General features: G+C 39.1%; 1 protein-coding gene across 3 annotated transcripts in view; it reads left to right on the top strand.

Moving 5' to 3' along the window:
• Positions 1-4,179: 4,179 nt before the first annotated feature.
• WAC (WW domain containing adaptor with coiled-coil) overlaps positions 4,180-27,394 on the top strand; it is an 83,788-nt gene continuing 60,573 nt past the window's right edge. The window contains exons 1-3 of one of the 3 annotated variants that reach the window (XM_077896970.1): positions 4,180-4,423; positions 5,436-5,472; positions 7,084-7,279. In XM_077896970.1, coding sequence (XP_077753096.1) covers positions 7,141-7,279 — 139 coding nt within the window. In that variant the 5' untranslated portion in view covers positions 4,180-4,423; positions 5,436-5,472; positions 7,084-7,140. Of the gene's footprint in view, positions 4,424-5,175; positions 5,268-5,435; positions 5,474-7,066; positions 7,280-27,394 lie in introns of those variants that run through there. The other 2 variants (XM_077896972.1, XM_077896971.1) reach the window with 2 other exon arrangements.

Raw genomic sequence — 27,394 nt, 5'->3', positions numbered from 1 at the left:
GAGGAGTTAGGAAGCCTTTGCTATGGCCTAGGGATAGGATAGTGGCTTGGATGAGTGAATGTGATGGAGGTAGTGAACCAAGATCAGATTCTGAGTATATTTTGAAGATAATACTGGTGGCATTTCCAGATGGAGTGGATGTGAAGTATGAAAGAAGCAAAAACTATCCCTAAGTCTCTAGTCTCAACTGGTAGAATGAAGTTACTATTTCACACAACAGGGAAGACCTAAACAGAATTTATTTAGGGGTGTAAGGAGTTAAGAGTTTGGTTGTGGATATATTTTTAAGTTTAGGATACCTGGACATTTGAGCAGTACTGTAGAGTTGGCAGTTGATTTTGAGCCTAGTGTTTAGGGGAGAGGTATAGGCTGGAGATTCAAACATGGAGATTCAAACATTTTGGCAGAGACATGGATGGGATTGCCTAGTGAGGGAGAACAGATATCAGAGCAGACCAAGTTGTGATATTTGAATCTTGGGGTACTCCAGCATTTTGAGGCTAGAAAATTAGGAGGAACCAGCAAAGAGACTAAGCAGAAAGAACAGTATCCTGGCAGGCAAGACAAAGAGTTTCAGGAAAAGAGAAATTTGTCAGCTGTGTCAAATGCTGCTGACAGGTGAAATAAGATGAAGATTAAGAAACAAAAATTGGATTTAAGAACATGGAGGTTACTGATGATATTGAGCAGTTTTACAGTGGACTGTGGAGATCAAGTCTGATTTGTGGATTTAACAGACAGTAGCAGAAGTGGAATAATTTGTAAGGAGAACAAATCAAAGCAAGGGGATATTTGGAGGGAGATACAGGTCAGTTTTTTTTTTTTTTTTAGTTTTTTTAATGATGGTAGCTATTAAAACCTTTTTATAAGTTGACAGAAGTGATCCAGTTGTGAGGGAAAATATTCAAAAGGAAAACAGACAAGTCCAAGAGTAAAATGGCTCTAAAGGAAAAGGTGGGAACTTTAATTTTAGGAATTTTGGCAATTACCCATAGTTACAGGTATGTAGCAGTGTATTCAGATGTAGAAGGTTGGTAGGTACAATGGTGAGGAGGGGGCTGTCATTGATTTGACTTTTTTCCTACTTCCCTAGAGAGATAAGAAACAAGATAATGCCTTACACAGAATGAGGAGTGGAGGATGTCTTCTTAGGTCTGAAGGATATTAACTAGCTGTTAGAAATAACTGGTAAATGGATTAGAGAAAGTGGCCTGAGGAGGGTGATGAACACAAAGAGCTCAATTCAGAGTTAGCATGGCTGTTTTTCTCCAGCCAAGTTCAACTGCTCTGTTCCAAGTATACAATGAATTAACCAGGATTGTGGTTTAGACAGGTAAAATAGAGGAAGAGAGAAGGAAAGGACTGAAGGTATTTAGAAAGGATTTATAATAATGGATGATGGAATCTAAAATAGGTGATGAGCTTTTAAAAAATGGGTATAACATTTATATGGATCCTTTAGTAAATAGCTGATTGTTCTTATTTGAGGTAATTCTATTAAGTCATTGTGAAAACAGGGGTTAAGTTCCTGAGACATTGTGTCTTTTTTTTTTTTAAGATTTTATTTATTCAAGAGAGACACAGGCAGAGGGAGAAAGCAGGCTCCCTGTGAGAAGCCTGACATGGAACTCGATCCCCAGACCCAGGATGGTGCCCTGAAGGAAGGCGCCCAACTACTGAGACACCCAGGCGTCCCTGTTCCTGAAACTTTGGTCACATTTTCATCAGTGTGTTTCTACTTAGACATCTTATAATATTGTTGATTCCTTAACACTGAACTCATTATGGCTAAAAGCACTAATGATAAGCCTGGAAGTTTATCTAGGACATGTGTTTTCTCCACCAGGAACATCATATCTTGTGTTTAAGACTAATAAACAGCACTTCAGCACTACAGGAGGGGCATTTAAAACAGCAAAACCACCAATAAAAACAATGAAAAGTGCAAAAAACATTTAAGTATACATATTGTGAATAGTGCATTTATTTACAGTTTGAAAGCAGAATCAACCAATGTGGCCTTGTTAAACTCAGCTGGGAATGTTAAATTTTTGCCACTCCATGCATGTCCATGGCTGCGATGCATACTGATTTGACAGTTACAAATTTTAAGGAGTAGGCAAAATTGCAAATGTGGGATCTATGAATAATGAAGACTACACATTGCCTGGTACATTTTCTTCATTTGTTGCTTTTGATCAAATGGTATATATCAAAATTCCAGCAGGTGATTACCATCAAGAAATTAGCAATAAATTTTGTTGTACTTTGCAAATCCGGTGTCCTGTCTTCAATGTATTGTTACAAAAGTGTTAGAAATTGCACAAGAGAGGCGTCTGGGAGGCTGTCAGTTAAGTGTTCAACTCTTGGATTCCGCTCAGTGTGGTGGGATCCAGCCCAGGGTGAGGCTCCTGGCTAAAATCATACGGTTGAGGGCAGCCCTGGTGGCTCAAGGGGTTTAGCGCCGCCTTCAGCCCAGGGCCTGATCCTGGAGACCAGGGATAGAGTCCCGGGGCGGGCTCCCTGTGTGTAGCCTGCTTCTCCCTCTGCCTGTGTCTCTGCCTCTCTCCGTGTGTCTCTCATGAATAAATACAATCCTTAAAAACATAAAATTGTATAGTTGAGATTCTTTCTCTCTCTTCTTACTCCTCCCTCTGCTCCTTCTCCTTCCACTCACTCTAAAATAAACAAATTTTTTTTTCTTAAAGATTTTATTTATTCATGAGAGACACACAGAGAGACACAGAGAGAGAGAGAGAGAGAAGCAGAGACACAGGCAGAGGGAGAAGCAGGCTCCATGCAGGGAGCCAGATGCAGAAGTCGATCCCGGGTCTCCAGGACCAGGTCCTGGGCTGAAGGCGGCGCTAAACCGCTGAGCCACCTGGACTGCTCTAAAATAAAATCTTAAAAAAAAAAAAAAAAATTGCATATAAGACTCCAGGTTTTTAATTTCTTTCCCCCATTTCAGTCAATGGCAACTTTTTTTTAGGTACTGATAGCTTATGTGGGCATTAAGTAGGCTTTTACAGGTTCTCGAAAACAGCAGTAATCCTGATTTCTGGCAAGTGGGTATGACAAATAAGGCCACGTAATTACTTCTTTCAATAGATTTCAGGGCCTCCTCCCCACATCCTTCCTTCATTAGTCTCAGCAATAATGTAACTTGCTGGATACCAAGTTAGCCGGTTACTTTTTGATACAGGTTTTTGGTGGGGTCTTCTGGCTTGTTTCCTCCTTTATCTTTTCCTTCTATGCAAATACACATTTATGTGTATTACAACCTTTTCGTTAAATTAACGCTGCCTTATAAGGAATTTAGAGCGGGGGGGGGGAACCCCCACCTCAGCATCATCCGCTATCCTCAAGTAAAGCTTGACTTTGGCGGGGGCGGGGGGGTACACTGGACTCTGCCCCCTCCAACGTGCCAATGCCGGTCTTGTGCCCGAAGCGGTCTGGGAAGTGCAATTCGCCGCAGCCGCATTTAGCACACCCCGTGCCTTTAGGCACTTGCAGAATGTCCGAATGCATTTTCCTTCACCAAAGGACTTCGGCGAGGAAGAGGAACGAGACGAGAAAAATGGGGAACGAAGAGAGGGTGGGGAAGGCCCAGCCGGGGGCGGAAAACAGGAAACAAGGACGCAGCGGCCCGAGCCTCGGCCCCAGCGAGCGCGCCCCGCTCCCCGGCAGCGCGGTCGGCGTTGGGCGCCAACGCCCGGAGCGGCGCTCCCTCCCCGCCCTCGGCGCGTCCCCCTCCCAGCCGCAGCGGCGCGCAGCCTTCCCGCAGGTTCTGCGGCAGCCCTGGGCCCCCGCGCCGGGCCTCGCTCGGCAGCTCGCCATCCTGCGCGCTCCTGCGGGGAGACGGACTTCCCACGCGCCGGCGGCCCGGCTCCCGGGCGCCCCTGCCCGCCGAGGCCGGCCGCGCGCTCGCAACCCGGCCCGGGTTCCGGCCGCAGGCAGCAGCGGCCCGCGCCCCGCCTCCCCGAGGGCGCCGGCCGTCCCGCCCGCCGCGGACGCCCCTCGGCCACCGCCCGCCCGCCGCCGCCGCCGCCGCCGCCCCGGGCGCTCTCCGACCACCCCGCCGGGGCCCCGAGGGGCGGGGGCCGGCGGCCGCAGAGTCACTCCGGGGCGCCCTCCCTCCCCCGCGCCGCTGGGCGCACGCGCAGCAGCCGCCGCCGCCTTTATTTGGTCCGCGATGGCTTCTCTCGCGCCGCACCGTCCTCCGCCCGCAGGCGGCTCCCTCCCCGCGCACCCCGGAGCCCCCGGGACCAGCCTCGAGCAGGGCCCCGAGCGGGACTATCCTTAAACTGGGACGGCAGCGGCCGGACTTGCGCGTGAGGACAAGAAGCGGCAACCGGAAAGAGCTGACGGCTCGCGAGGAGGCGAGCCAGGCCGCAGAGGAAGAGGAAGGCCGGGGCGAGCCGAGGTTTGCCGAAGGCGGCGTTCCCGAGCCGCGCGGGGCGGGGAGGAAGGCCGAGGGTGGGAGAGGAGGGGCGCGGCGGAAACTGCCGAGGTTTGCCGAAGGCCGCGGCGGCCGAGTTGCCCGGATGTAGTTGGTGGAGCGGCAGCGGCGGCACCAGCGGCGGCGGCGGCGGCGGCGGCGGCAGGAGGCGGAGGAGAAGGACCAGGCAGCGGCGGCGACGGGGGGAGGAGGGGAGGAGGCGGCGGAGCAGGAGGAAGAGGAGGCGGAGGAGGCAGTAGCTCTCCGCGGGGCTGAGCCGGACGCGTCTTCTTGCCCCCCTCCCCCCGGCTCGCCGCTGCCGCCGTGTAGTTGGCGCCGCTGCCCGGGCTGAGCGTGAGCGTGGTGTCGGCGGAGGGAGATGGCCCGGGAGCGCCGGCGCCAGTAACGGGGAGGTGCTGAGAGTCGCCGAGGGCGCGCCGGGCCCTGGTGCCGGTGCCGCCGCCCGCCCGCCGCCTGCGCGCCCGCCCGCCCGCCCGCCTCTCGCGGCCGCTCTCCCCTCCCCCGACACACACTCACAGGCCGGGCATTGATGGTAATGTATGCGAGGAAACAGCAGAGACTCAGTGATGGGTAAATTGTCTTTTCGTTTCGGGGCCGGGCCGCAGCGCGGGCGGGGGGCGGGGGGCGGCGGCGGCGGCGGCGCGAGGAGGGGGGGGGCTGTTCCTCCTTATCTGGTGCTGGCCGAGCCGCCATTTTTGTTGTTAACCCTGATCCGGATCGGGCTGGGAGGAGGAGCCGCCGCGCGGGCGGGCGAGGACGGAGTGCGTGTGGAGGCGGCGGAGGCCGGGTTCTCGGCGTCTGGCCCTCGGTACCGCCTTTCAGCCGAATGTGTGTGTGGTGTGTGAGTGTGTGTGGGCTCGTTGCTGGTACGTTTGGTAGGTCTCCCGCGGGGAGGGGCGCTGGGGGGCCGCCCCCCCCCCCCCCCCCCCGGCTCCCCGAGGTGTCTTATATCGCCGTCTCTCTTCCTGTTTTTCAGCTGTCACGACCGGAGGGGGGACTCGCAGCCTTACCAGGTACCAGCCGAGGCCGGGGTGGAGGGGTGGGTGGGGGGACGGAGGGGGAAGGGAGGAACTGCTACTCGAGCGCAGGCTTCACAAGTCGCTACAGGCCCTTCGGTGCAACAAATCTGAAACTAGCACCGCGGGTCCCCTGGAAATTTTGTTTGGTTCACTTAGCGCTCGCCAACAACGTTTAGTGACTTAGTTTGACAGGTGACTGGAGGAAGTTCAGGGTTTTGTGTGGGGTGGTTTTTTTTTTTTTTTTTTTTCCTCCTACTGGGGGGGGGAAGAAAAAAGCATTCCTAGCCAGGAAGGACCTGTCTCAATTATTTCGGTGTGAAGGAATCGATGGGGTGAGGTGATAGGTGACTTCTGAGCCATATTTATTGTATTTGGGAACTTAACACAATGATACTTAAATTAGACGGAAAGCTTGGGAAGGAACAACTTAATTGGTTTGCAACTCTTATGTGTGTCCTGAACTGTTCTCTTCCCCATTTTAATTGTTTTTGGTGCATATAGCTGCTTCACTAGTGAAGGAGTGCTTTTCGTTTTTTCTAAGAATTGATTGAGATCTTTGAATACTTGGATAATTCATTTTCTGCTCAGAAGTCTTTTATGGGTAATTCATTCTAGTATCGATGGTTCTAGGTAGCTAGGTTTCCTTTTTGTGACTGCGGTTTCTGCATGTAAAGGTTTTAAAAATTGTGATAGAAGTGGGCTCTGTTTTGATGGGGGAAATCTCGTAAATGGTTGGTAACCATCAGATTACACCAGAAAGGAATACTTTACACATTCTACATTTACTCACTTAAAGGAGTTTCTAAGCTGGTAGTTTTGTTACTGGTTAGCATGAGTTGTTAAAGCTCAAGTTAAAAACCCGAGGTCCCTTGGTGTGTAAGATGTTGTTGGTTATCTTTGTGTAGTTAAAAGATTAAATCCTGTTGAATCTGCTCCTCCGAAACATACTAATTAAATTAACACATAGTAAAAGACTGGTTTATTATGATTGTCTTAAATGTGTTAGAATAAAACTAAATCATTATTTTGAGGGAGTTCCATTAAATTATGTTAGAAATACCCACCAACATTTTTTGTACCTTGAGATGATTTTCTATACCTGCAAGAGTAGGTAAGTTAAATGTGAGACATTTTCCTTGAATCAAAAACTTGGGGAAACATTATCTTTTTTTGTAGGTTTGCAGAAACATGTTTATGTTTATGTATACTTGTCTACATATACCAGTTGTAGAACACAAGATTAGTGCACTAGTACTCGAGATGAAACTAGTACACTAGTTTCTACTTTGGATTTAACTTTGTAATTCCCAGAAAAATTTATTAAGGAATTAATGTACCAAGGTGTTTGATTTCTTGTAGTTACAAGATGTTTAATGAAATATTTGGGGTTTTTTAAAGATTTTTTTTTTTTTATATGAGAAGCTCTAAGGCATTTAGGTACTGTCTGAATGACTTAAAGCAGAATTGAGAATGGAAATTTTGATTTTTTTTAATACAGGTTCATAAATTGAATATGCCAAATTTTATGATAAAATTCGTTTAGGAAGTTAAGTTTAAAGTTTCAATTCTTTCTCTCTTCTTTTTTGGGGGGGTGATGTTTTACAGGCACTTAAGTATTCATCGAAGAGTCACCCCAGTAGTGGTGATCACAGACATGAGAAAATGCGAGACGCCGCAGATCCTTCACCACCAAATAAAATGTTGCGGAGATCTGATAGTCCTGAAAACAAATATAGTGATGGCACAGGTCACAGTAAGGCCAAAAATGTGCATATTCACAGAGTTAGAGAAAGGGATGGTGGTGAGTAGCTTTTTTGATGAAACTTCTACATGTACTTAACAATAGTTCTCTGTAAAACAATGGGTGGCAGTAATATTTCCAGCTTTCAGATGTTACCATATGGTTATATCATCAAAATATTTTATTTCTATCAAGTCATTGTAGAAGTAAGGTGCTGACCTGTACATCTTAAAAATGGATACCAGTGGCTTATAGTAAGAGAATGTATTTGAGTATAACTTACCAAATGCTTATTAATGATGAGAGAAATGTGGGACATTTTTCTAACAAGATAATTTACATCTTTTCAAGTAAAGACTTCAGTTTATTTGACTCAGTTTGAGATTCTTGTTGCTGCTTAAATTTATTTTTGTAAGGAGTTCAAATGTGTTTCCTACTGATAAATTTTCAATTTAAAAGCTTAGCATGGTTTTCGAGATCGTTTACAGGTTAAAAAAACCACTTGTGATTATAAAGTTCTTTAGGGTTTTTTTTTTTTTTTTTTTTTAAGATTTTATTTATTTATTCATAGACACAGAGAGAAAGAGGCAGAGACACAGGCAGAGGGAGAGAAGCAGGCTCCATGCAGGGAGCCCGATGTGGACTCTATCCCAGGTCTCCAGGATCACACCCCAGGCTGCAGGCGGCGCCAAACCGCTGCGCCACTGGGGCTGCCCTTCTTTAGGGTTTTTATTTGTAGACCTTTAAAATGTTACTTTCCATATTCTCCAGGATTTTATTAATGTAATTTTTATACTGTATTCATACGAATATTCCAACTTTTTAAAAGTTAGCCTCATTTCTTTTGTATAGTGATGTGTCCTTTCAGTTACTGCCCTGCCTCCAGCTCTTTTGTGGTAGGAGGCTAAGTAGAGAAACTCGGTAACTATTTTCAGATTTAATTTGCCCAGAATCTACCAAAAAATTGGATTTCATTCTAGAGCGTGTATTGAGGCATAAACCATTTTCACTAGGGTAATTAAAATGTTTTTTTCCACCATAAAATCTTAAATTGCTTACTAGATAAACATGTTTGAGATACATATATATACAACAGTGATTGTGCTTTCAGAGGCTTTAAGGAAACTCAAAAGTGCCATGTGGCTTTCTATCAAGGAGGTTTCAGTACTTTGCTCACTTTTTAAAAATGTCCTGCATTTTCTGGTCCTCTTTCCACCTCTTAGGGTGGAGATCAGCTTTATTCAATGCAGTCAGATATTTAGAAACATAGGTTTCCTCTGTCCATGGTAACTGGGTTGAGGAAATTAATAGTAGAAGATTGCATTGAGATGAAAGAATTTAGACATTTACTGGATGAAAGGAGAATAAAGTTCGGTTGAATATAGCTATAGTGTTGTGCTACTTCTGCAGATAAAACTATATTTTGTTTGTAAGTAACCAGTAGTAAGTGGGTTTGGTTATTAAAGTGTTAGAAGCCCTTTGATAGTAAAATTACTTAAACTACTAATACTTTTAATTTTGTGGGTAAAATTTTCCAGTGTTAGATATGGTCTGAGATGATACTATTTCCAATTACTCTTCTATAGTGGTACTGTTTGCATTATATTGTGCTTTATTTTTAACATTTTTGTGATTGTGACAAAATAGGATGTGGTACTTCATCTCCTTACAGATAAGTGTCTTAGGTTCTCTTTTAGTGATTGTGATCTGGTTTAATGTATCCTATATCTCCAAATCCAGGAAGAAGTCAGTTTAGGCACTCTGGGAAAGTTCTGTAAGTGCTTTCTAACATTTACAGTTAACCATACCTGAAAATTTCTTTATAGGTCAAATAATCCCAAGACCATTCTGTTACTCATTCAACAAACATGGGGCAACAGTTGTGTGGTATTCCTGGAAGTAAAGATAAAACGTGATCCTGACCTTGAGAAAAGCTAGTTTGAAAGGCTTTGACTTGCCAACTAGAGGTGGTTTTAGCTGCTTTTTCTGTACTCCTTTTTTCTTCATTTTGATTTTAATTATGCTTCCTATATGAACTCTAGATGCCTCTTCTAGGATTTTAATTTTCTTTTTATTTGCATCTGGTTGCTGATGCTTCATTCGTAAGATACTTCTCTGATCTAGTCATTTGCTAAGTTAGGCTGCACTTTCTAATTGGCTTTTTAGCTGTTTATCTTCCTCTGGAGTCTTAACTAATAAAATAACTCATTTCTGTCTACCATTTCTAATATGCCTGACTGCCATATTCCTTTTTACTATGTATGAGTATTTATATATTTATATACCATAAAATATGAGATCTCCATTCTGAAGTTTGGAGTGTATTTTTGATGTTAATTCTTTTAAAGATGTGAAGTTGTCATTCTTATCTAATAGATACTTAGTCCTTATATACTGACTACAGGTATTTTTTTTTATAGTTGATACGTGTTTGAAGCTGAATTTTGAAAGTGCATGTATATAATTTTATTACAGGCATTTGTATTCTTTTAGGTATTTACTTTTTAAGTAAATATATATAAGTATTCGTATATGTAGAGTCAGAACCATTACCCAAAGTCAAACGCACTGAGTTGGATTATCTGCACCTGTATAAAGAAATTTAACAGGTTATGGAGCACACCTGGGTGGCTCAGTCAGTTAAGCATCCAACTCTTGATTTCAGCTCAGGTCATGATCTCAGGGTTGTAAGAGCATGTCCTGCAATCAGGCTCCACACTGGGCGTGGAACCTGCTTAAAATTCTTTCCCTCCCCCCCCCTTTAAAAATCTTTACGAACAAGTTACTATATATATATATATTTTTTTTTTTTTTTTAAGATTATATTTATTCATGAGAGAGAGAGAGAGGCAGAGACACAGGCAGAGGGAGACTCAGGCTCCATGCAGGGAGCCCGACGTGGGACTCGATCCAGGGTCTCCAGGATCACAACCTAGGCCGAAGGCGGCGCTAAACTGCTGAGCCACCCCGGCTGCCCTATATCGTTTATTGATCTAATATCAAATGTGTTGTTTTCATTTTAGGGTTTTAAAAAATATCTAAAGACTTTAGTAAATATCTAATAACTTAGGAGCCTATGTGCTGTGATTTGTAATTAACGTTTTACAAAGAAAGTTAAATGTGGAACTTGTAAAATCCAAGATGGGGCTTTAAGTAATTTACTAGGAAAAGTAAGAAAGCAAGAACTGAGAAGGATTGTCAGTTGTAGAATAATTAGTTTAAAAAAGACTTACTATAGCGTAGTATGTACAGTTAAAAGAGTTACATTTTGTCCTTTTAGAATTTATTAAACGGTTTGTAGATTATTGTAAATCAAGGGAAGTTATGTGAGTATAATTTACTTAAAGGATTCTTTAACTTGGTGAATCAGGTTATTTTCACATATTCTGTGACTTATTTGCAGAACAGTTTTTTTGTTTAAATAAAAATAAGTAAAAGCAAAAATCTTAAGGTTTGTTTTTTATAGCTTAAGCACGTTTTTAAAAGTGGAGCTGACATCCGAACTTGAGAAGTATGGGCATACAATATATGTTGAATTTGTGCTTTTGTGGAATTTTAAAAACACTTTGTCTTTAGTTATTAATGTTTTTCTTGAGGACTTGTTTTCAATGATTATTTTACCAAATAACTTTAAGAATGATAGTACAGATGAGTTTAGGACTGAAAGATATCTTTTTATAAGGATTCTGAAAGCTGGTCCACAAAACTTCAGCCTCCTGGGGGTTGTCCCATTTTTTCCACATTATCCTTCCCAGAATTAACTGTAAGAAACTTATATACTTGGAATACTTGTTGGAAACTTCTTTTTTGGGGAGATAGCTCAGTTGACTACTTGAAAAATATTCTTCATTGGTTTCCTGAGCATTTAGGTATCTTTGAGTACAATGTAAAGGTGCCCTTATTGGTTTGGTAACCATTGTTTCTAAAGATTTTTAAATTTTTAGCTGCATAGTGAAAGTTTTATCTTGTTTTGTCTTTTAGCCATATTTGGAGTTATTTTGTAAATGTATATTCATCTAATTTTCAAACAAGACACTGTAAAACATTTGAAGGAATTATTCTGTAGGGAGTATTTGGGGATAATTAGTGCTTCTGTATTTTTAAAAATATAATTTAGTAATGTTTTAATCTTTTCACATTGGATGATAGACTGATACTTATGTAGCATAGCCTTAATCAGGTAACTTTTGGATAAAATGAAATGTGCTTTCCATTTGTAATGTTAGAAAATGTTATAAAAATGAACAATCTCCTATTGATCCTCCTGTTCTTGGAAGGTAGAACAGATAGCATCTCTACCCTAGTACATTGTTTACACTGTCAGGAAACATTTAGGCATATTGAATTGAAAGCTTATTTGGTGGGTGTTTACAATAGCATAAATTAAAGTCAGTCATATCCTCTTGTATCTTTGTAATGCTTTCACCCAACTTCCCATGGTTACATCTTACCTAATTTAGTACAGTATCAAAGCCAGGGCATTGACATTGGCACAATATGTGTGTGTAGTTCTAGACCAAGTTATCACATCAGTGTTTTTTAAAAAGAGTTTTAGTGTTAAAATTTGCCAAAATTTTTGCTTGGAAGCAGCCATTTTTCTCAAGCCTTCATATTCAGACACTTCTTTTCTTTCTTTCTTTCCTTTCTTCTTTTTCTTTCCTTTTTTAAGATTTTATTCATTCATGAGACTCAAAGAGAGGCAGGGACTTAGGTAGAGAGAGAAGCAGGCTCCTCACAGAGAGCCCAGTGCAGGATTCAGTCCCTGGATCCGGGATCACGCCCCAAGCCAAAGGCAGACACTCAACCACTGAGCCGCTCAGGCGTTGCCAGACACTTGTTTTCAAAGCAACTTGAACATTTCATACAGAATCTAAAGTTAGTGTATTTGGATTTTAGTCCATTGAAACAGGAGATAAATATTACCTATTTTTATTCATCCATGTTTTATAATAAGATAGTAAATAAAGTAGGCAGATGTGTTTGCATTGGATTTTCATAGGTCAGTTAAAGACCACAGGAAGTAGATACTTCATTCCAAGAGAAACAGAATAAGGTTAGCAGTCATAATATTTCAACTCTTCAGTATTTTTTTTTAATTTTAGAAAATATGTATGCCCTAGAAATGTGTGCGAGTATTTGAACACATCCATGTCATTTGTCTTAGAGTCACCACTTTTTAACTGGTTATTATTAATGATATAATGGTTTTTCTATTTTACCATCATATTTTGGAATGGTTCACTTTGATCTTTTAAGGCAGTCTTAATTGAACTTTTTTTAGTTGTGCAAGATAAATTTGAAGTTTTGGTACAACATACTTAGGATTTTTGTTCCCTAATTCACAGAAAACTTACTTATTCTAGACTGTCTCTGTTAAGTGTCTGCTTATTGTCTTCTGTTGTGCAGAATGGTTGTAGTACATGTAGTTTATCATTTTGTTATGATGCTAAAAAGAATGAAGGTAGCAATGAGCTGGGGACATCTTTACAGAGATTTTTTTAAGTGGGACCGCATCTCTAACGGTTCTGTTTCTGGGACTCTGTACTTTGTACCAGAGACACTATTTGTTAATCACTTCAAAAACAGTTATTTAGGTATTGCAAATGTCTCCTCTAAGAGTAGAGTTTCCTTTCTACTTACACAATTTATGTGATGCTTCATAATTTTGAAAGCCTTTTAAAATTTTGACACTATTTCTCTTCTGATTCCCCAAGAAGCCTTTGAAATAAACTGATGAAGATTATTCCTGTTTAAGTGGTTATACTTGGGAATACAATTTGAGGATAGAGCTAGGGTGTTACATGTACCTAAGAGACTTGCTTTCTAGTTTTAACAGTTAGTAGCTTAAATACTTCACTTGGTTTGTAGTTATAACCACTTCTCAGTACTTGAAATACAACCATTATACTCCTAGCCACCACCTTCTCTTACCAGGACTCCGCAGAAGCTTCTGAATGGTGTTCTTTTTGCGTCACACAGTTACTTCCCCCCACAGTCCAGAGTGGTCCAGTTAAAATGCCCGTCAGCTCACCTCATTTTCTTGCTTAAAACCTTCCAGTGACTCCCTGTTACTTACAAGGCCTGTCAAAGACCTTGTTTAATCTGGTGTCTGGGTATTTCTTCAGCTTCTTTACCTACCACTCTTGGCTCTTGTTTGTGCTGCTCTGTTCATTCTGGCCTACAGAAAGAAGTTTGTTCTTGTCTCAAGACTACAGCACGTTATGCTCCTCATTTCTAGGATGTTCTCTTTTTTATGTCTGCCTGGTGCACTCTCACTTCAGTAATGTGCTTAAGTGTCACCCAGAGGCCTTCCTGCTCACTCTGAAGCAGCCATCCCCATCACTGTCTATCCTTTTTACTGAGTGTGCCTTCCTTGTACTTAACATTACCTAATGATATTTACGTATAGTCATTCTGCTATAATGTGACTTGTGTGTTCCTGAAAATCCTCATGCTGTGCAAAATCGCACCACAGGACTTAGGGGAAAATGTAGTTAGGCGCACATTAAAAAGACAGGCACCTGACAAAAATTATAGCGTAACATATTTAATGGTTAAGGAGTACAGTAACAGTACAGTAAGTATGGATGGTTCTTTACCTTCACAAAGACCAGAAATTAGCTTGTGAGGGTATATTTTGAAACGGTTGCAGCTTGTGAGTTATTGATGAAGCGATGGAAGGAGGGTTATCTGAAATAACCCTCTCAAAGTTGTAATGCCAATTGTGGATGGATATGGTTCATAACTCATAGGATGAATTGAGGTAACTGGCAGATTTTTGGGGTACATTGTAAATTCCTGTGTATCTTGGTTCAAATGGGTACAGCTAGTATTTTTCAGAGGTGAAACTGCTCTTAGGGAAAATTTGTGTTATGCTCAGATAATTTCCTTATTTATTAGTAGTACTGGAACACATGTGCATTTTCAAAAAGTGTTAATAGCAAAACTAACCGTATTTTAGCTTTTCTTAGTCTTCTGTGGCATACACTCCACCAGAACAGAGAGTGAATTTGTTAACTTGTATTTCTCTTCCCCAGAACAGTGCCTGACATCTTGTAGCATTTCAGTAAATGAGTAGATAAAATAATATTGGAATTGTAATTATGATTTAAAGGAAATGAAATTTCAGTTTTCTGGAGCAGTGCTTCTGAAACTTCGATGTGTATTATAATCACCAGGGGATCTTGGCTAAAATGCATGTTCTAGGTAATGTGAGCCACAAATGCAAATTACATGTGTGGTTTTTCTAGTAGTTCTATTGAAGTAAAAGTAAAGTGAAATTTTAGTATATTTTCTAACCTAGTATGTCCAGAATGTTATCATTTCAACGTGTACTTGATATTTTTAAAGCTATTAATAATTCTTTACATTCTTGTTCTTGTGGGAAGTCTTTGAAATCTAGTATTTCATACTTATAGCACCTTTTCAGTTTGGACTAGCCACTTTTTTTTTTTTTTTTTAAGATTTTATTTATCTATGAGAGACAGAGAGAGAGGAAGAGACACAGGCAGAGGGAGAAGCAGGCTCCATGCAGGGAGCCAGACCTGGGACTTGATCCTAGGTGTCCAGGATCATGCCCTGGGCTGAAGGCGGTGCTAAACCGCTGAGCCACCTGGGCTGCCCGGACTAGCCACATTTCATGTGCTTACTTGCCACATGTAGTTTGTGACTATTGAATTGGACAGCACAGTTCTGGAGAATATGATCACTCTGGTCTATCTAATGTCACACATACTCCTCTAATTTTCTAAAGAAATTTTTCATATGCCTGATTTCTAAAATACTGTATAAATGCAAATTGCCTTAAATCCTGTCATTTGGACTTAATCGAATGGGACACCTTCTTAGGTCCTAAAATATCAGAGGGATTTTATAAATAGCTTCTCCAGAATTTTTTTTTTTTTCCTCCAGAATTTTTATTAAAATGGTTTTATATTTCGTTATACATTTTTTGGGCTTGTATTTAATATTTGTGTAGTGGGTTCAGTGGACACTTGGTATTGACAGTTTCAGTCTCTGAGGACTGACCAGAAATACTTTTAGTTGGTTCTTAGAGGATATCTTACCCTTAATTAATGGATTGAAATACTCAGTTAGATTAGTGTTTAAGTTTAGTCTCTGATACTTGTAGTCTCTGATACTTGTAGCTAGTTAGGCACACTATAAAATCTGAGTTTTTGAGTCCACTCCCTTAGGATTGTTATGGAAATTGTGCATCTAAAACATCTTTTTTTTTTTTTTTAAAGATTTTATTTATTTATTCATGAGAGACACAGAGAGAGAGAGAGAGGCAGAGACATAGGCAGAGAGAGAAGCGGGCTCCATGCAGGGAGCCTGATGTGAGACTCAGTCCCGGGACTCCAGGATCATGCCCTGGCCCGAAGGTAGACACACTCAACTGCTGAGCCACCCAGGCATCTCTCATCTAAAACTTTTAAAGCAGTTAACTAAGTACCTGGACTGTGACATCTTATATGATTAGGTTTGCTCTTACTCATTTGGCTAAGTTAGTATCAGATCAGCAGCTGTAGGTCTCAAACTACTATTCTCCTTAGAGTTGGAAAGTAAACACTGGATATTTTAAGTTGCCAAACTGAAGAGCCTGACAAGTGACAGCTACATGAAGGGGGCTCCAGGGTAATTGTGACTTGGTGCCTGCTTATATGCCCAGGAGTTTGCAGTTCAGAGATTTTTTAGGACAGACATAAGGATAATTTCTCCCAGATATGGCTACTTATTAGAATCCCCTGAGAAGCTTTTTTTTTTTTTTTTTTTCTGAGAAGCTTTTAAAGTTACAAGTTACGGACTCCCTCTGAATTATCATGAATCAGAGCAGTAGGGGATGTAGCCTAGAAAACTGAATTTTTAAACACCGATTTATTTTAGATACTTACAAACTACAGGTCTAGCGGAGAGCACATAGAGGAGGGAGCTCTGAGCAGGACATTAAGAATTTTATTGTTAGGAATCCAGAAGTTAGAGTGGTTGTTTGCCAAATCATGTGTTAATGTGTTGTATCCTGAGTTCTAATGAATTTTCTTCTCTTTGGCCTTTCCTGATATATAGATAGTACAGTTTGTATGTAGTTACATATTAGTACTTTAGTATCCTGTGGCACGGACATCTAATGCCCCTCGGTAGAACTAATACTGGACAGTAGAGAGTTTCTAACCAGTATCTGCAACTGGAAGACCAGTGAGATCTATTTAGATAATATCAGGAGCTACTGTTGTTTCAGATAAAACTCTCTGGCACTCTGTATTCTCCTCCTCCTCACTTCCCCCAATCCCTGCACCTTCTTGTTGTCCTGAGACTGGTCAGTGGTAAACTTCGTTTAGTTTTGTTTGAAAGATAGGTTTCACCCGTTGGTATACTCAGGCTGACTTCCGATGTTAGCAAATCATTTTCTTGAAATTTACCCTTGGGAGTTACTGCATTTTAAAAGAAACTCAGGATCTGAGTGTGATTGATATATATTTACTTGGATAGTGCTAGTTTACTGGTTTGATTACCAAAAGATATATTTGATTACCTTTGAATTGTATGACAGTATACCAGAAGAGCATGACATAATGTTGGCATCTTCTGAAAGGTTCTGACCTGTGCTATCCTAATAGAACTAGTTGTCTCTGGTAGCCAGAAAGCAACACTAGCAAAGTAGGTTATTTTGGAATATTTGGATCATATGAGAGAGAGGATCATGATAAAGTTTCTGCACTTGATGATTGATTTGTGAAGAATAATTTTGCAGACTATTGCAACTTCATAAAAATGTGTGCAGGTTTATCATGAAAACCTTGATGTAATGGGAAAAAGGAAGTTGGAGCACAGTATGGTAGACTGTAAGAAGTAGTGTTCTCTACTGCCTGTGGCCTTTTCTGTGTTGGTTTGGTCCAGTTTCTGTTCCTGGTGTTTTTTGGCTCCTTATCAGGGTTTTCTTTTGTATTTAATATTGTATGCATAAATATTTGAGTCTTTATCATGAGACATTTAAATTAAAAAAGTATTAAAGTTAAGTCACAAAGCCGTACTTTTGTAAACTGTAGACTAACCTTAATTTTATATATTTTTTGTAATTACGATTGTTTCTTTTTATATAACTTAAATGTCAGTGTGCATTATTTTGGGAAAACAGGACAAAGTGCTTAGCCTTCAAAATCTCCCCTTTGATTTGGGCTAGTTTTATTATTACCTTGACAAGGAGTGGGTGAGTCCCAGACACTGACTCACAAGTAGGGATTTCTTGGGAAGAACAGATTTCAAAATGCAGCATTCATTTTAGTATTTCGATGTTTAAACTATTATCTTCAGTACAGGCTATGGGAATCGGAAAACTTATTTACTGTTTATTTTAATGTATTTGATTTTCATTGTAATTACAAAACTAGTTCATGGGAAGACTTTTAAGTGTGGTCTAGAGCAGGAGTGGGAGCTGTTACCCCTAGCTGTTTAACTGACTTTGTCAGCACGTGTTGTTAGTGAAGTTACGGAATTATATACTGTTCACTACTTTCCCCCTTAAATCTTTGCACATTGGCACATTATACATTTAGGATTTGAAATTGTCCTTTTGTATGCTGATTTGATTTGGGGCACATTAGCTAACTTTTGGTTATATAAAGCCATATGTTACTAGCATTGCTTGTATTGTAGATTTGGTGTAATTTGGATTAAGATGGTGGAAGTAGAATTTAAAGAGAATTACAGTTGATAAGAATATTTTGGCATCAGGATGATTAGAAATGCTAATAAGGAAGAGCTCAAGCTTGAACCTGATACACTGGGAGAATCCAGGAGATATGGGGCATAGAGGCCTAGAAAGTTAGATTTTTAGACATGTTGTGTTATTGGGTTATTTCTATTGCTTTTATAATTTTGTTTAAAATTTGCTATATGGGAACCATACCAAAATTTCACTAATGTGGACACTTCTCATTTCTACTCTGATAGTGTAGAATGGGATGAGTTAAAAACCTTTTACATTTTTCTGTTATAAAACAAAAAGATTTATTTAATTTTTATAAAATAAATAGGATGGTATCCAAAGAGAAAACAGTTACAACGATGAAAGCATGTTCAAGGTAGTCATTATATGTAGTTTCCTGCTAATTGCATGTTCTATTCATTAAAATTAGAAGAGCAGTGTTGATGAAAGGTAAAATGTACTTTTCTGCTGCAGCCCCTCACTGTAGTTTTATATGAGGCTAAATCATACTGTGTTGCTATTTCTGTAAGTAAAAAAAATAATATCCCCAGTTTCATGTGGTTCCACATAAGTTATAGCAGATTTGTAGCATATTCTATCTCTTGTTAGGGCAGTCCCCTGTTTTTCTAGGATGTACTTAAATTTTCCTGCCTTGATGATCTTTTTTTAATGTTTATTGCCACAAGATGGCCATCTACATAATGTTGATTGTGTTGATAATGAGCATCCTTGCTTTTCGCTGTAATGGGCATACTAATAAAGTTTTACCTTTAAGAATGCTGCTTTTAATTTTTTGGTAATTTTTTACCGAGTAAAACATTTTCCTTTTCCTAGTTTGTCAAGAGTATTTATCAGGAATAGGTCTTGAATCATGCTTTTTCTGCAACTGCTAAGAAAGGTGATGATACGGTTTTTCTTCAGTTTATTAATGAAGTTTAATAAAACAGATTTCTTAATGTTAAAGCACCTTTCCTTGGTCATGGGATTCATGGTTTTGATGTGTGTGTTCTGATGTGTATTTTTTATTTTTTAATTTTTTGCATTTACGTCCACAAACGAGAAGCACTGTTGAAAATGGATGAGAAACATTTCTGTCTTCTGTGCCCTGAAGCAGCTTAAATAAGACCATAATTAACTGTTTCTGAAAACTGTGGTTGAATTTTGCTGTAAAACTCTGCTCTTCCTGCCTTAGTGGTAGAATTTGGCTCTTTTCACATTTTTTTATATGCTTATTGATTCCTTTTCCCTATAGCCTTTAATATTTTACTAGAAAATGTGTTGATACAAAGTTTAAAATTCTATCAACAGTTGACTCTTTTCTTGTATCATGAGCTTCCTATACTTTTTAGGAATCAAACTTTAACCAAAGACTCATTTCTTGTATTGGTAGCTTTAAACAAGCTGCAGAGAAACAACTCTATTGTTTTTTATTGGATTCTTCTTTGGCCTTAATTTCTTCAGTTGAATAGTTTGATTGTTTTGCTTATTGAAAACCTTTAAACATGTAAATTTTCTATACTTTACTGCTTTGTTCATACTGCATAGGTTTTGGTGCAGTTGTAGAGTGACTGCATTTTTATTCAAGTCTAGGTCTGATTCCAGTTTTGTTTTTTTCTTTTTTAACCCAAGAGTATGCTTTTAAAAAATACTTAAAGTTTTTATTTATTGTTAGAGCAAGCAAGAGCATGTGCACACAGTTGTGTGGCCGTGGGGGGTGGGGGCAAAGGGAGAAGAGAGCATCTAGCCTGATGCATGGCTCTATCTCATGACCCCAAGATCAGGACATGAGCACCTGAGCCAAAATCCAGAGTCATACACTTTTTTTTTTTTTTTTTTTTTTCAGTCATACACTTAACCGAGAGCCACCCAGGTGCCCCTTAGAAAATTTTTAATGAATTTTATTAATCAGTATTTTAAAAATTACTATTACTTGGCTTTCTGTTAAATTCTGATTTTATTGACCTATTGGAATTAAGATTTTTTTCCTTATCATAATAATTATTGGAGTATTTCGCAGGTGTTTGAAAATAATACATTTCTTGAGGTGCCTGGGTGGCTCAGTCGATTAAGCACCTGACTTCTGCTCAGGTCATGGTCCTGGGTTCTTGGGATTGAGCCCTGCTTTGGGCTCCCTGCTCAGCGGGAAGCCTGCTTCTGCTTCTCCCACTCCTGCCTCCTGCTCCCCCTGCTTGTGCTCTCTGTCTCTGGCAAATAAATAAAATCTTGAAAAATATGTATGTATTTCTTTATGGTACGGAGAATTCTGTCCGATCAAGTTCTTTAATTACATAGCATAACTACAATAAAAATCCTTAGTAATCTTAATTTTTACTCGATTTGTTTTCTGACTGGTAAGAAAGTTTTCCATTGTGATAGTGGATATTCTCATATTTTTAAAACATTTTTTGCCTCCTATGTTCTGTCTCTGCATGAAGATTTATAACTAATATTTTTTATGAGTGCATGTCCTGACAAGTCTTCATTTTGTCCTTATATGAGAATGATCTTTTGGCTAAATTAAAAAACATGAATCCTTTTCCTCCCCTTTTCTGAAGATACTTCTAAATTGATGATTACCTGATGTTCATTGTTGCAGATAAGAAGTCTGATCTCAAACCTGGTTCTTTTTATACGTAGCTTTCCATTATGATGTATGTCTTTTACTTTATTTATTTATTTATTTTTTTAAATTTTATTTATTTATGATAGTCACACACAGAGAGAGAGAGAGAGAGAGGCAGAGACACAGGCAGAGGGAGAAGCAGGCTCCATGCACCGGGAGCCCGACTTGGAATTTGATCCGGGGTCTCCAGGATCGCGCCCTGGGCCAAAGGCAGGCGCTAAACCACCCAGGGATCCCATGTCTTTTACTTTAAACCTCCCATTCCCTAGCTTGAGGAGCCTTTAGGATTTTTCTTTTCCTTTATCCTAAAATGTAAAACTTCACCAGTCTCTTTGTAACTGAGTTCCTTTTTCATACTTCTCCTGATAGGGCTGTTTTGTCTAAATTAGAGTCCTTAGAATTGTTTCTCTTCCTCCTCCTACTGTGACCCCCCCCCCCTTTTTTTTTTTTAAGATTTTTAATTTATTTATTCATGAGAGACAGAGAGAGGCAGAGACACACAGGCAGAGAAAAGCAGGCTCCATGCAGGGAGCCGGATGTGTGACTGGATCCCAGGTCTCCAGGATCACGCCCTGGGCCAAAGGCAGGCACTTGCTCAACCACTGAGCTACCCAGGGATCCCCTGCCCCTTCTTTTTAAAATTGTTTTTGACTCTTCGCCTTTTGGAATTTTGTTAGATGTGTTTTGATTATATTCTATTTATCTTTTTCCTGGTAAGCAGGTAGACTTGGATACTTTTTGAGTGAGAATACATTGTACTTTGGAAAGAATGCCTTGGCATATTTCTTCCAGCATTCTAACTATTTAAAGATGTGTTCATTTCATTCACCTATTGGAAGTTTTATTTTGGACAGCCGACTTTTAATTTCTTTGTGACCTATAATTTTATGAATCTGATTAAATAGAAATACTTGGGGAATTTAAATTATATTTCATTTTTTCCATGTCAAATATGTTTCCTCAGAAGGTTTTCTATTTGAGTTTGGTGCATCTCTTCCACATTATTGGGTTCCGTGGATGTTTGCTCTTTGTAGTTGACTGTTCACATTTGGGAATAAGAGTCTAGGTTAGCCACTGTCCAGTAGAATGTGTGGTTGAAAATGTTCATTGTTTGAGCTGTCCATATGGTAGCTATTAGCCACAAGTGCTCATTGAACATTTGAAATGTGGCTAGTAGAACTATGAACTATGAAATTGAGTTTTAATGTTTACTTAATTTAAATTTAGCCTACTGCCATTATGCTGCTTCTCTCCTCACTTGAGATTCTTTTTTTTGCAACTACTAAGTATCTCTTGGTTAACAAGTCCACTAAAAGCTTTTCAAGCCATAAGTTGTTTGAAGTGATTTGTCCTTTTATTGATGTGTGTGTGTGTGTGTGTGTGTGTGTGTGTGTGTATTATGATGTTGGGTTTTTTTTCATGTGCTGTTTTCATCTCATTACCTGCCCTGAACGGTTAGCATTCCCTAAGGTGTTCTGTCCTTGCTGCTTTTGGTTCTGTAAATCCTACCCTTTCGTTTCCAAGCCCACATGTCATTTTACTTGTTAAGCATGTTTCATATGGTGTTCCATGGATTATTAAAATCTGTTCCTAACTTGATTATTCCCTAGTTAATGCTTCTAGGAAATCATCACTTATTTCCTTTTCTTAATCTCCTGTGTTTAGAGGGGATTTCTAGACTGCACTGTCCTCTTAACTATTGCACTATCATTTTAACAGATCTTTTGTCTCATTCCTCATGCATTGCTGTCTGAGTGAAAATTTTAGGCTACATTTAAACATTATTCTCTTCATTAACTCTTAAAGTCTTCATTGATTCTGTACTGACAACATAATTGTCCAAATACATGACTTTTCCTCCTTTCTCATGTACGTATCTAGGAAATCTTTCTGTCTGGTGTACATAGAAGACACTGAAATGAAAACTGAACACTGTGATGTTCATGCCAGAGATTTGACATCTTAGGATAGATTTTTTTTTTTTTTCTCGTAAATATAGCTTGAAACTTTGGAGAATTTAAAATCTTCTGAGTTATCCTTGCCAGGAGTCCAAACCTCTTTTCTCAAACGACTCTCCCTCTCTCTGTACTAAGTCATGTAAATCTACTTACCCAGTCCTAGAACATCAAATTGCTATTGCCCTTCTGTATGTTTTCACAGCTAAAGCTGTCCTCTCCCCATTCCTACCACTTTTTTGGGAGGGGGCAAACCTCTCTGAATTCTTCAAGATTCCAGTTCTTCATTGAATGAAGATTTCCTTGGACCTTTTTCTATTACAGTTCTTTTATAGGGAATTGTAATTGTTTGTATATGTGATTTGCCTGCTCTGCTGTTAGTTCCTAGAAGACAGAGACTTAATTTTTATGTATCAGGGCCTGGCATATAAATGTAGGTGCTCGGTAATATTAAATTAATATCTTACATGCCACTTGACCTGTCTGTATGTGTCTGAAATAGGTGAGTGGTAGTAACCTTCAGGGAATTAATTGGTTTCAAGTGAAAGTTACCTTTTCAGGTGCCAGTTAAGAGTAAAATAGTAAGAATTCACTATTTTAGAATTCCTAAAGCGATTAAACTTGGTTTTGTACTATTTATGAAGGAAGCAAATAGTTTTATTCAGACCTTCAAGAAAATACATAAATAGGTTTAGTTATAAACTTAAAAAAAACACTGTGTACGTAACTGGTGGGCTAATTCTACCACATTATTAACCAATCCCTTAGGTAGCCCTGATTTTTAGACTCCTATCAGTAGTTTTATTATAATCTTATAGAGGATATTTTAAATTCTAGACTTTTTACTAGTTTTTAACTGTTCCTAAATTACTGTTTCTCAAACTCTCAACTTTATGGCCCACTATAAAGTTTTAGTTTCTTAAGTATATTAGGCAGAATAATGGTTTGGATTTTTTTGTTTTTTAATTGTTGTTAGTCTGTTTTCCAAATATAACCTTATATTTGAATATTCAGTAGATTTTTCAGGCTTATTGAAATTAAGAATTTTCCTAGAAATTCTCGTATATAGTGCTTCATTTCTCAAGGGTAAACCCTTGTGAATTGCTGCCTAATTATTTTTAGTTAGTGATTCATTGTGTTGATTTTTATTCCTAAAAGTGACTAAAATGTTAACTGAAGATCATTTTGAATCAGGAAAAAAAAAAAAGAATGCAATTATAACATGGCATATTTTAGCTCTTGAACTTGTGTAATTTTTTAAAGATTTTTTTATTTATTTATTCGTGGAGACAGATTTTTTAATTTATTTATTCATGGAGACAGAGAGGCAGACCAGGGCTGCCTGAACTTGTGTATTTTTACAGTAAAACTATGACTTTTAAAAGTAAGCTCTTGGGCAGCCCGGGTGGCGCAGCGGTTTAGCGCTGCCTTTGGCCTGGGGCGTGACCCTGGAGACCCGGGATTTAGTCCCAGGTCGGGTTCCCTGCATGGAGCCTGCTTCTCCCTCTGCCTGTGTCTCTGCCTCTCTTTCTCTTTGTATCTCCCATGAATAAATAAATAAAATCTTTAAAAAATAAAAAAATAAAAGTAAGCTCTTTGAGGGGCACCTGGGTGGCTTAATCTGTTAAGTGTCATACTGTTGATCTCAGCTCAGGTTGTGGGGTCAGGCCCTGTGTTGGGGCTCTACACCGAGCCCATTGTGGAACCTACTTTAAAAAAAAAAAAAGGTAAACTCTTTGAAAGAGTATAAGCTATTTCAACCCAGCAATGACTCAGTTGAAGTCTTCTGGGATTGAATTTACATTTTGTTGAAAATCCAAGAGCCACTGTAGCAGATCATTCTTAATTTTTCTTTAGTTTCATTTTGTTTTTGATATAAAACATTAACCAATGTTCCTTCTACTGTATTTAGCAGTATTTTCATTGAATTACTCATTGTCTTTAATAGCCAAACTCATCTTCAGTGATTAAAAAAATTAGCGTAAGATAACTTGAGTGAGGGTAACCTATGTGGCTCAGTCAGTTAAGTGTCTGCCTTCAGCTCCGGTCATGGTCCCAGGGTCCTTGGTCCCAGGGTCCTGGGATCGAGCACGTGGAGCCTCTTGCTCACTGGGGAGCCTGCCTCTCCCTCCCTCTGTCACTCCCCCTGCTCTTGCTCTCTCTCTGTCAAATAAATAAATGAAATCTTAAAAAAAAAAAAAAAAAGATAAATTTGAGTGAATATATTATAGGCTCAGAAATGGTTTCTCAAAAAAGTTTCTCAAGGAGGAGTAATAATTGAGAATTGACATTGAAGGAGGTATAAAGTGAATACGTTGAAGATTCCTAATTTTTTTTGTGAGTATTCTATTTTTTTTTTTTAATCACGTCATTTTTCCAATCTTTTTCTTTGTGCTTATTCTTAAGGATATGTGTGGTTTCTAAAAGCGGTCTTCTGGCTTTGAAAAGCACTAATTTATTTTTATAGATACTAGAATGGTATATTGTAAGATTTCTTTTCCTCTAGGCTCAGGATTGATCAAATTAAGTAGAGAAAGTCCATTGTTTGGGTAGAGTGGTACTTAAGTTTTGGTTTGTTAGCCTAGTCTTTTTTTTTTTTTTTTTTTTTAAACATTGTAATGTAATCCTTTCAATATCCTTAAGATTAATGTCAATGGAGGAAGGCAGGGAAGCATATAGAGAGCTTCCATTATGTATAGTGCTATTTCAGAAGAGCCTTAGTGGTTGGCCTTTGAGTTTTTAATATGTATGTCCAAGCATCATGTTTTCTTTTTTTAAGATTTTATTTATTTATTTGAGAGAGAGAGAGTGAACAAGCGAGCATGAGCAGGGGGGAGAGGGAGAAGCAGATACCTTGCTGAGCAGGGAGCCTGACCCAGGCACCCTCAGAGTATCATGTTGAAACATTTAAAACATAAAATGAAAGATATTAAATCATAGAGCCAGAGCTCTTTGAATATTGACTGGATTCTAATTCTATAAGAAGTTCCTTTTGGGGTTTGGATATAATGTATCTTTCAGGTTGCTATGCTGCTAGAATAGATCATTGTTAATTGGATAAGAAGAATTGAGGTGAAAACCATGCAAAGTGAAAAGAGTACCGGTCTTGAGATGTGGATATTATAGTTTTTGTTTTGTTGGTTATTAGCTTTTTAACTATGGACAGATCATATTCATGTAACTTCTTGCCTGCTGCTTTTTATTCTTTTTTTTTTTTTTTCAACAAGGTTGGATTAATAATCTCCAACGTCCTTTCAAAATAAATGACTTGAGATATGTACAGGAGAACCTTATGATTTTTGTGATTTCTGATTTCTGATATTTGTTGTGTGTCCTGCCATTCCATGGTAACTGAAACACTCTTCCTGCCAGAGTGTAATACAGTTATACAAATATAGTTTGTAAATATAGTTTCTGTGGGGACCTTTGGAATATTTTCCCCCAGTGTTATTTAGTATTTTTACCACTTTATAGAGAAGGGTGGAATAGCATAATTTTCTTTGCATTTTTTTAAGTTTAAATTGAGAAACAAGGTTGACATTTTTGAAGGCTTTTTAAACAGAAATCTTAATAGTTTTCATTATATATAATGTAGAAATCAGATTTTGTTCATATAAAAAGTGGTTTTGATTTTTTTAACCAATACATGCTTTCAGTTTAAGTCTTAAGTTGCCCACCAAATACAGAATTCATTTTTTATTTTAAGTCAGGATATACTCATTTTGACTTTCCTATAAGAGTATATTAAATTATCTAAACTTATCTGCTGGTCAAACACCAGTTTCTTTGTGGGGTAACTTTTTTTTAAACTAATTTCATATTCCAGAGAATCTTGTATTCTTTGTATTTTAAATGTAGAGCCTTTTCTGGGTTTTACATGATGGATGAGATACTTAATGGGTGTGTTAAAACAGGCATTATGTAGTGCCATTTAAAACTGTAGGAAGAGGAAGGGGCACCTGGGTGGCTTAGTGGTTGAGAATCTGCCTTTGGCTCAGGTTGTGATTCTGGAGTTCTGGGATCAAGTCCCTCACTAGATTCCCTGCAGGGAGCCTGCTTCTCCCTCTGCCTATGTCTCTCTGCATCTCTCTCCGTGGCTCTCGTGAATAAATAGATGAATAAAATCTTTAAAAAAAAAACAAAACACAAAAAACTGGGAAAAGTCTGTACAGGTATTTTATATTTAAAGTGTATAAATAAAGTATAAATGTTAATACCTAATTTGACAATTTATTTTCCGTGAAAACTGATTTTTCAAAACACAAATATCTGGCTTAAGTAAATACTTGTAATGTTGTATAGGTTCATGTAGCTGTGGAATGGAATGAGCCCTGAGGCTTGGGTGAAACATCCTCATTATGTATTTACCAGTTGTATGAACTTCAGTTCTCTTTGCATCCTGGTTTCCTTTCTTTAGCTCTTGACTTTCTTAATGCCATTATCCTCCCTTATCCCCAATATCCACTCAATGAGTCTCTTAGATCTTGCCTCTGAAGCAGCTTTTGAATCCATTCATTTTTTTCTAACTCAGACCCTGATCATCTTTTGCTTGAATTAAAGCACTAGCATACTCCTCTTCCTTCCCCTCCCCTACAGTTCACTTTCCCCACCATAGCCAGAATCACCTTTTAAGGAAAGTATGTTTGCTCATTCTTTATGTAAAAATCTTTCAAAGTCTTCCCACTGCCCTTAAGATAAAGTAAAAGTGTTTCACTGAACAGCTTGCTACATCTCCTAATTTTCTAGCACTCCTATATGCTTCAGTTCTTTGAAGATAATGAGTTCTCTCACACATGGGTACTTCACACATGCTGTTTCCTTTTAGAATATGATCTCTCCTCCAGCCCCTTTTGCCTAGTTAATTCCTTCCTGTTTTTTAGGCTTGGATTTAG

Source organism: Canis aureus, chromosome 5, assembly GCF_053574225.1.
Source record: "Canis aureus isolate CA01 chromosome 5, VMU_Caureus_v.1.0, whole genome shotgun sequence".
Lineage (NCBI taxonomy): Eukaryota > Metazoa > Chordata > Mammalia > Carnivora > Canidae > Canis > Canis aureus.
The sequence above is the reverse complement of the archived record's forward strand: the minus strand, read 5'-3'. Positions and strand labels throughout refer to the sequence as shown.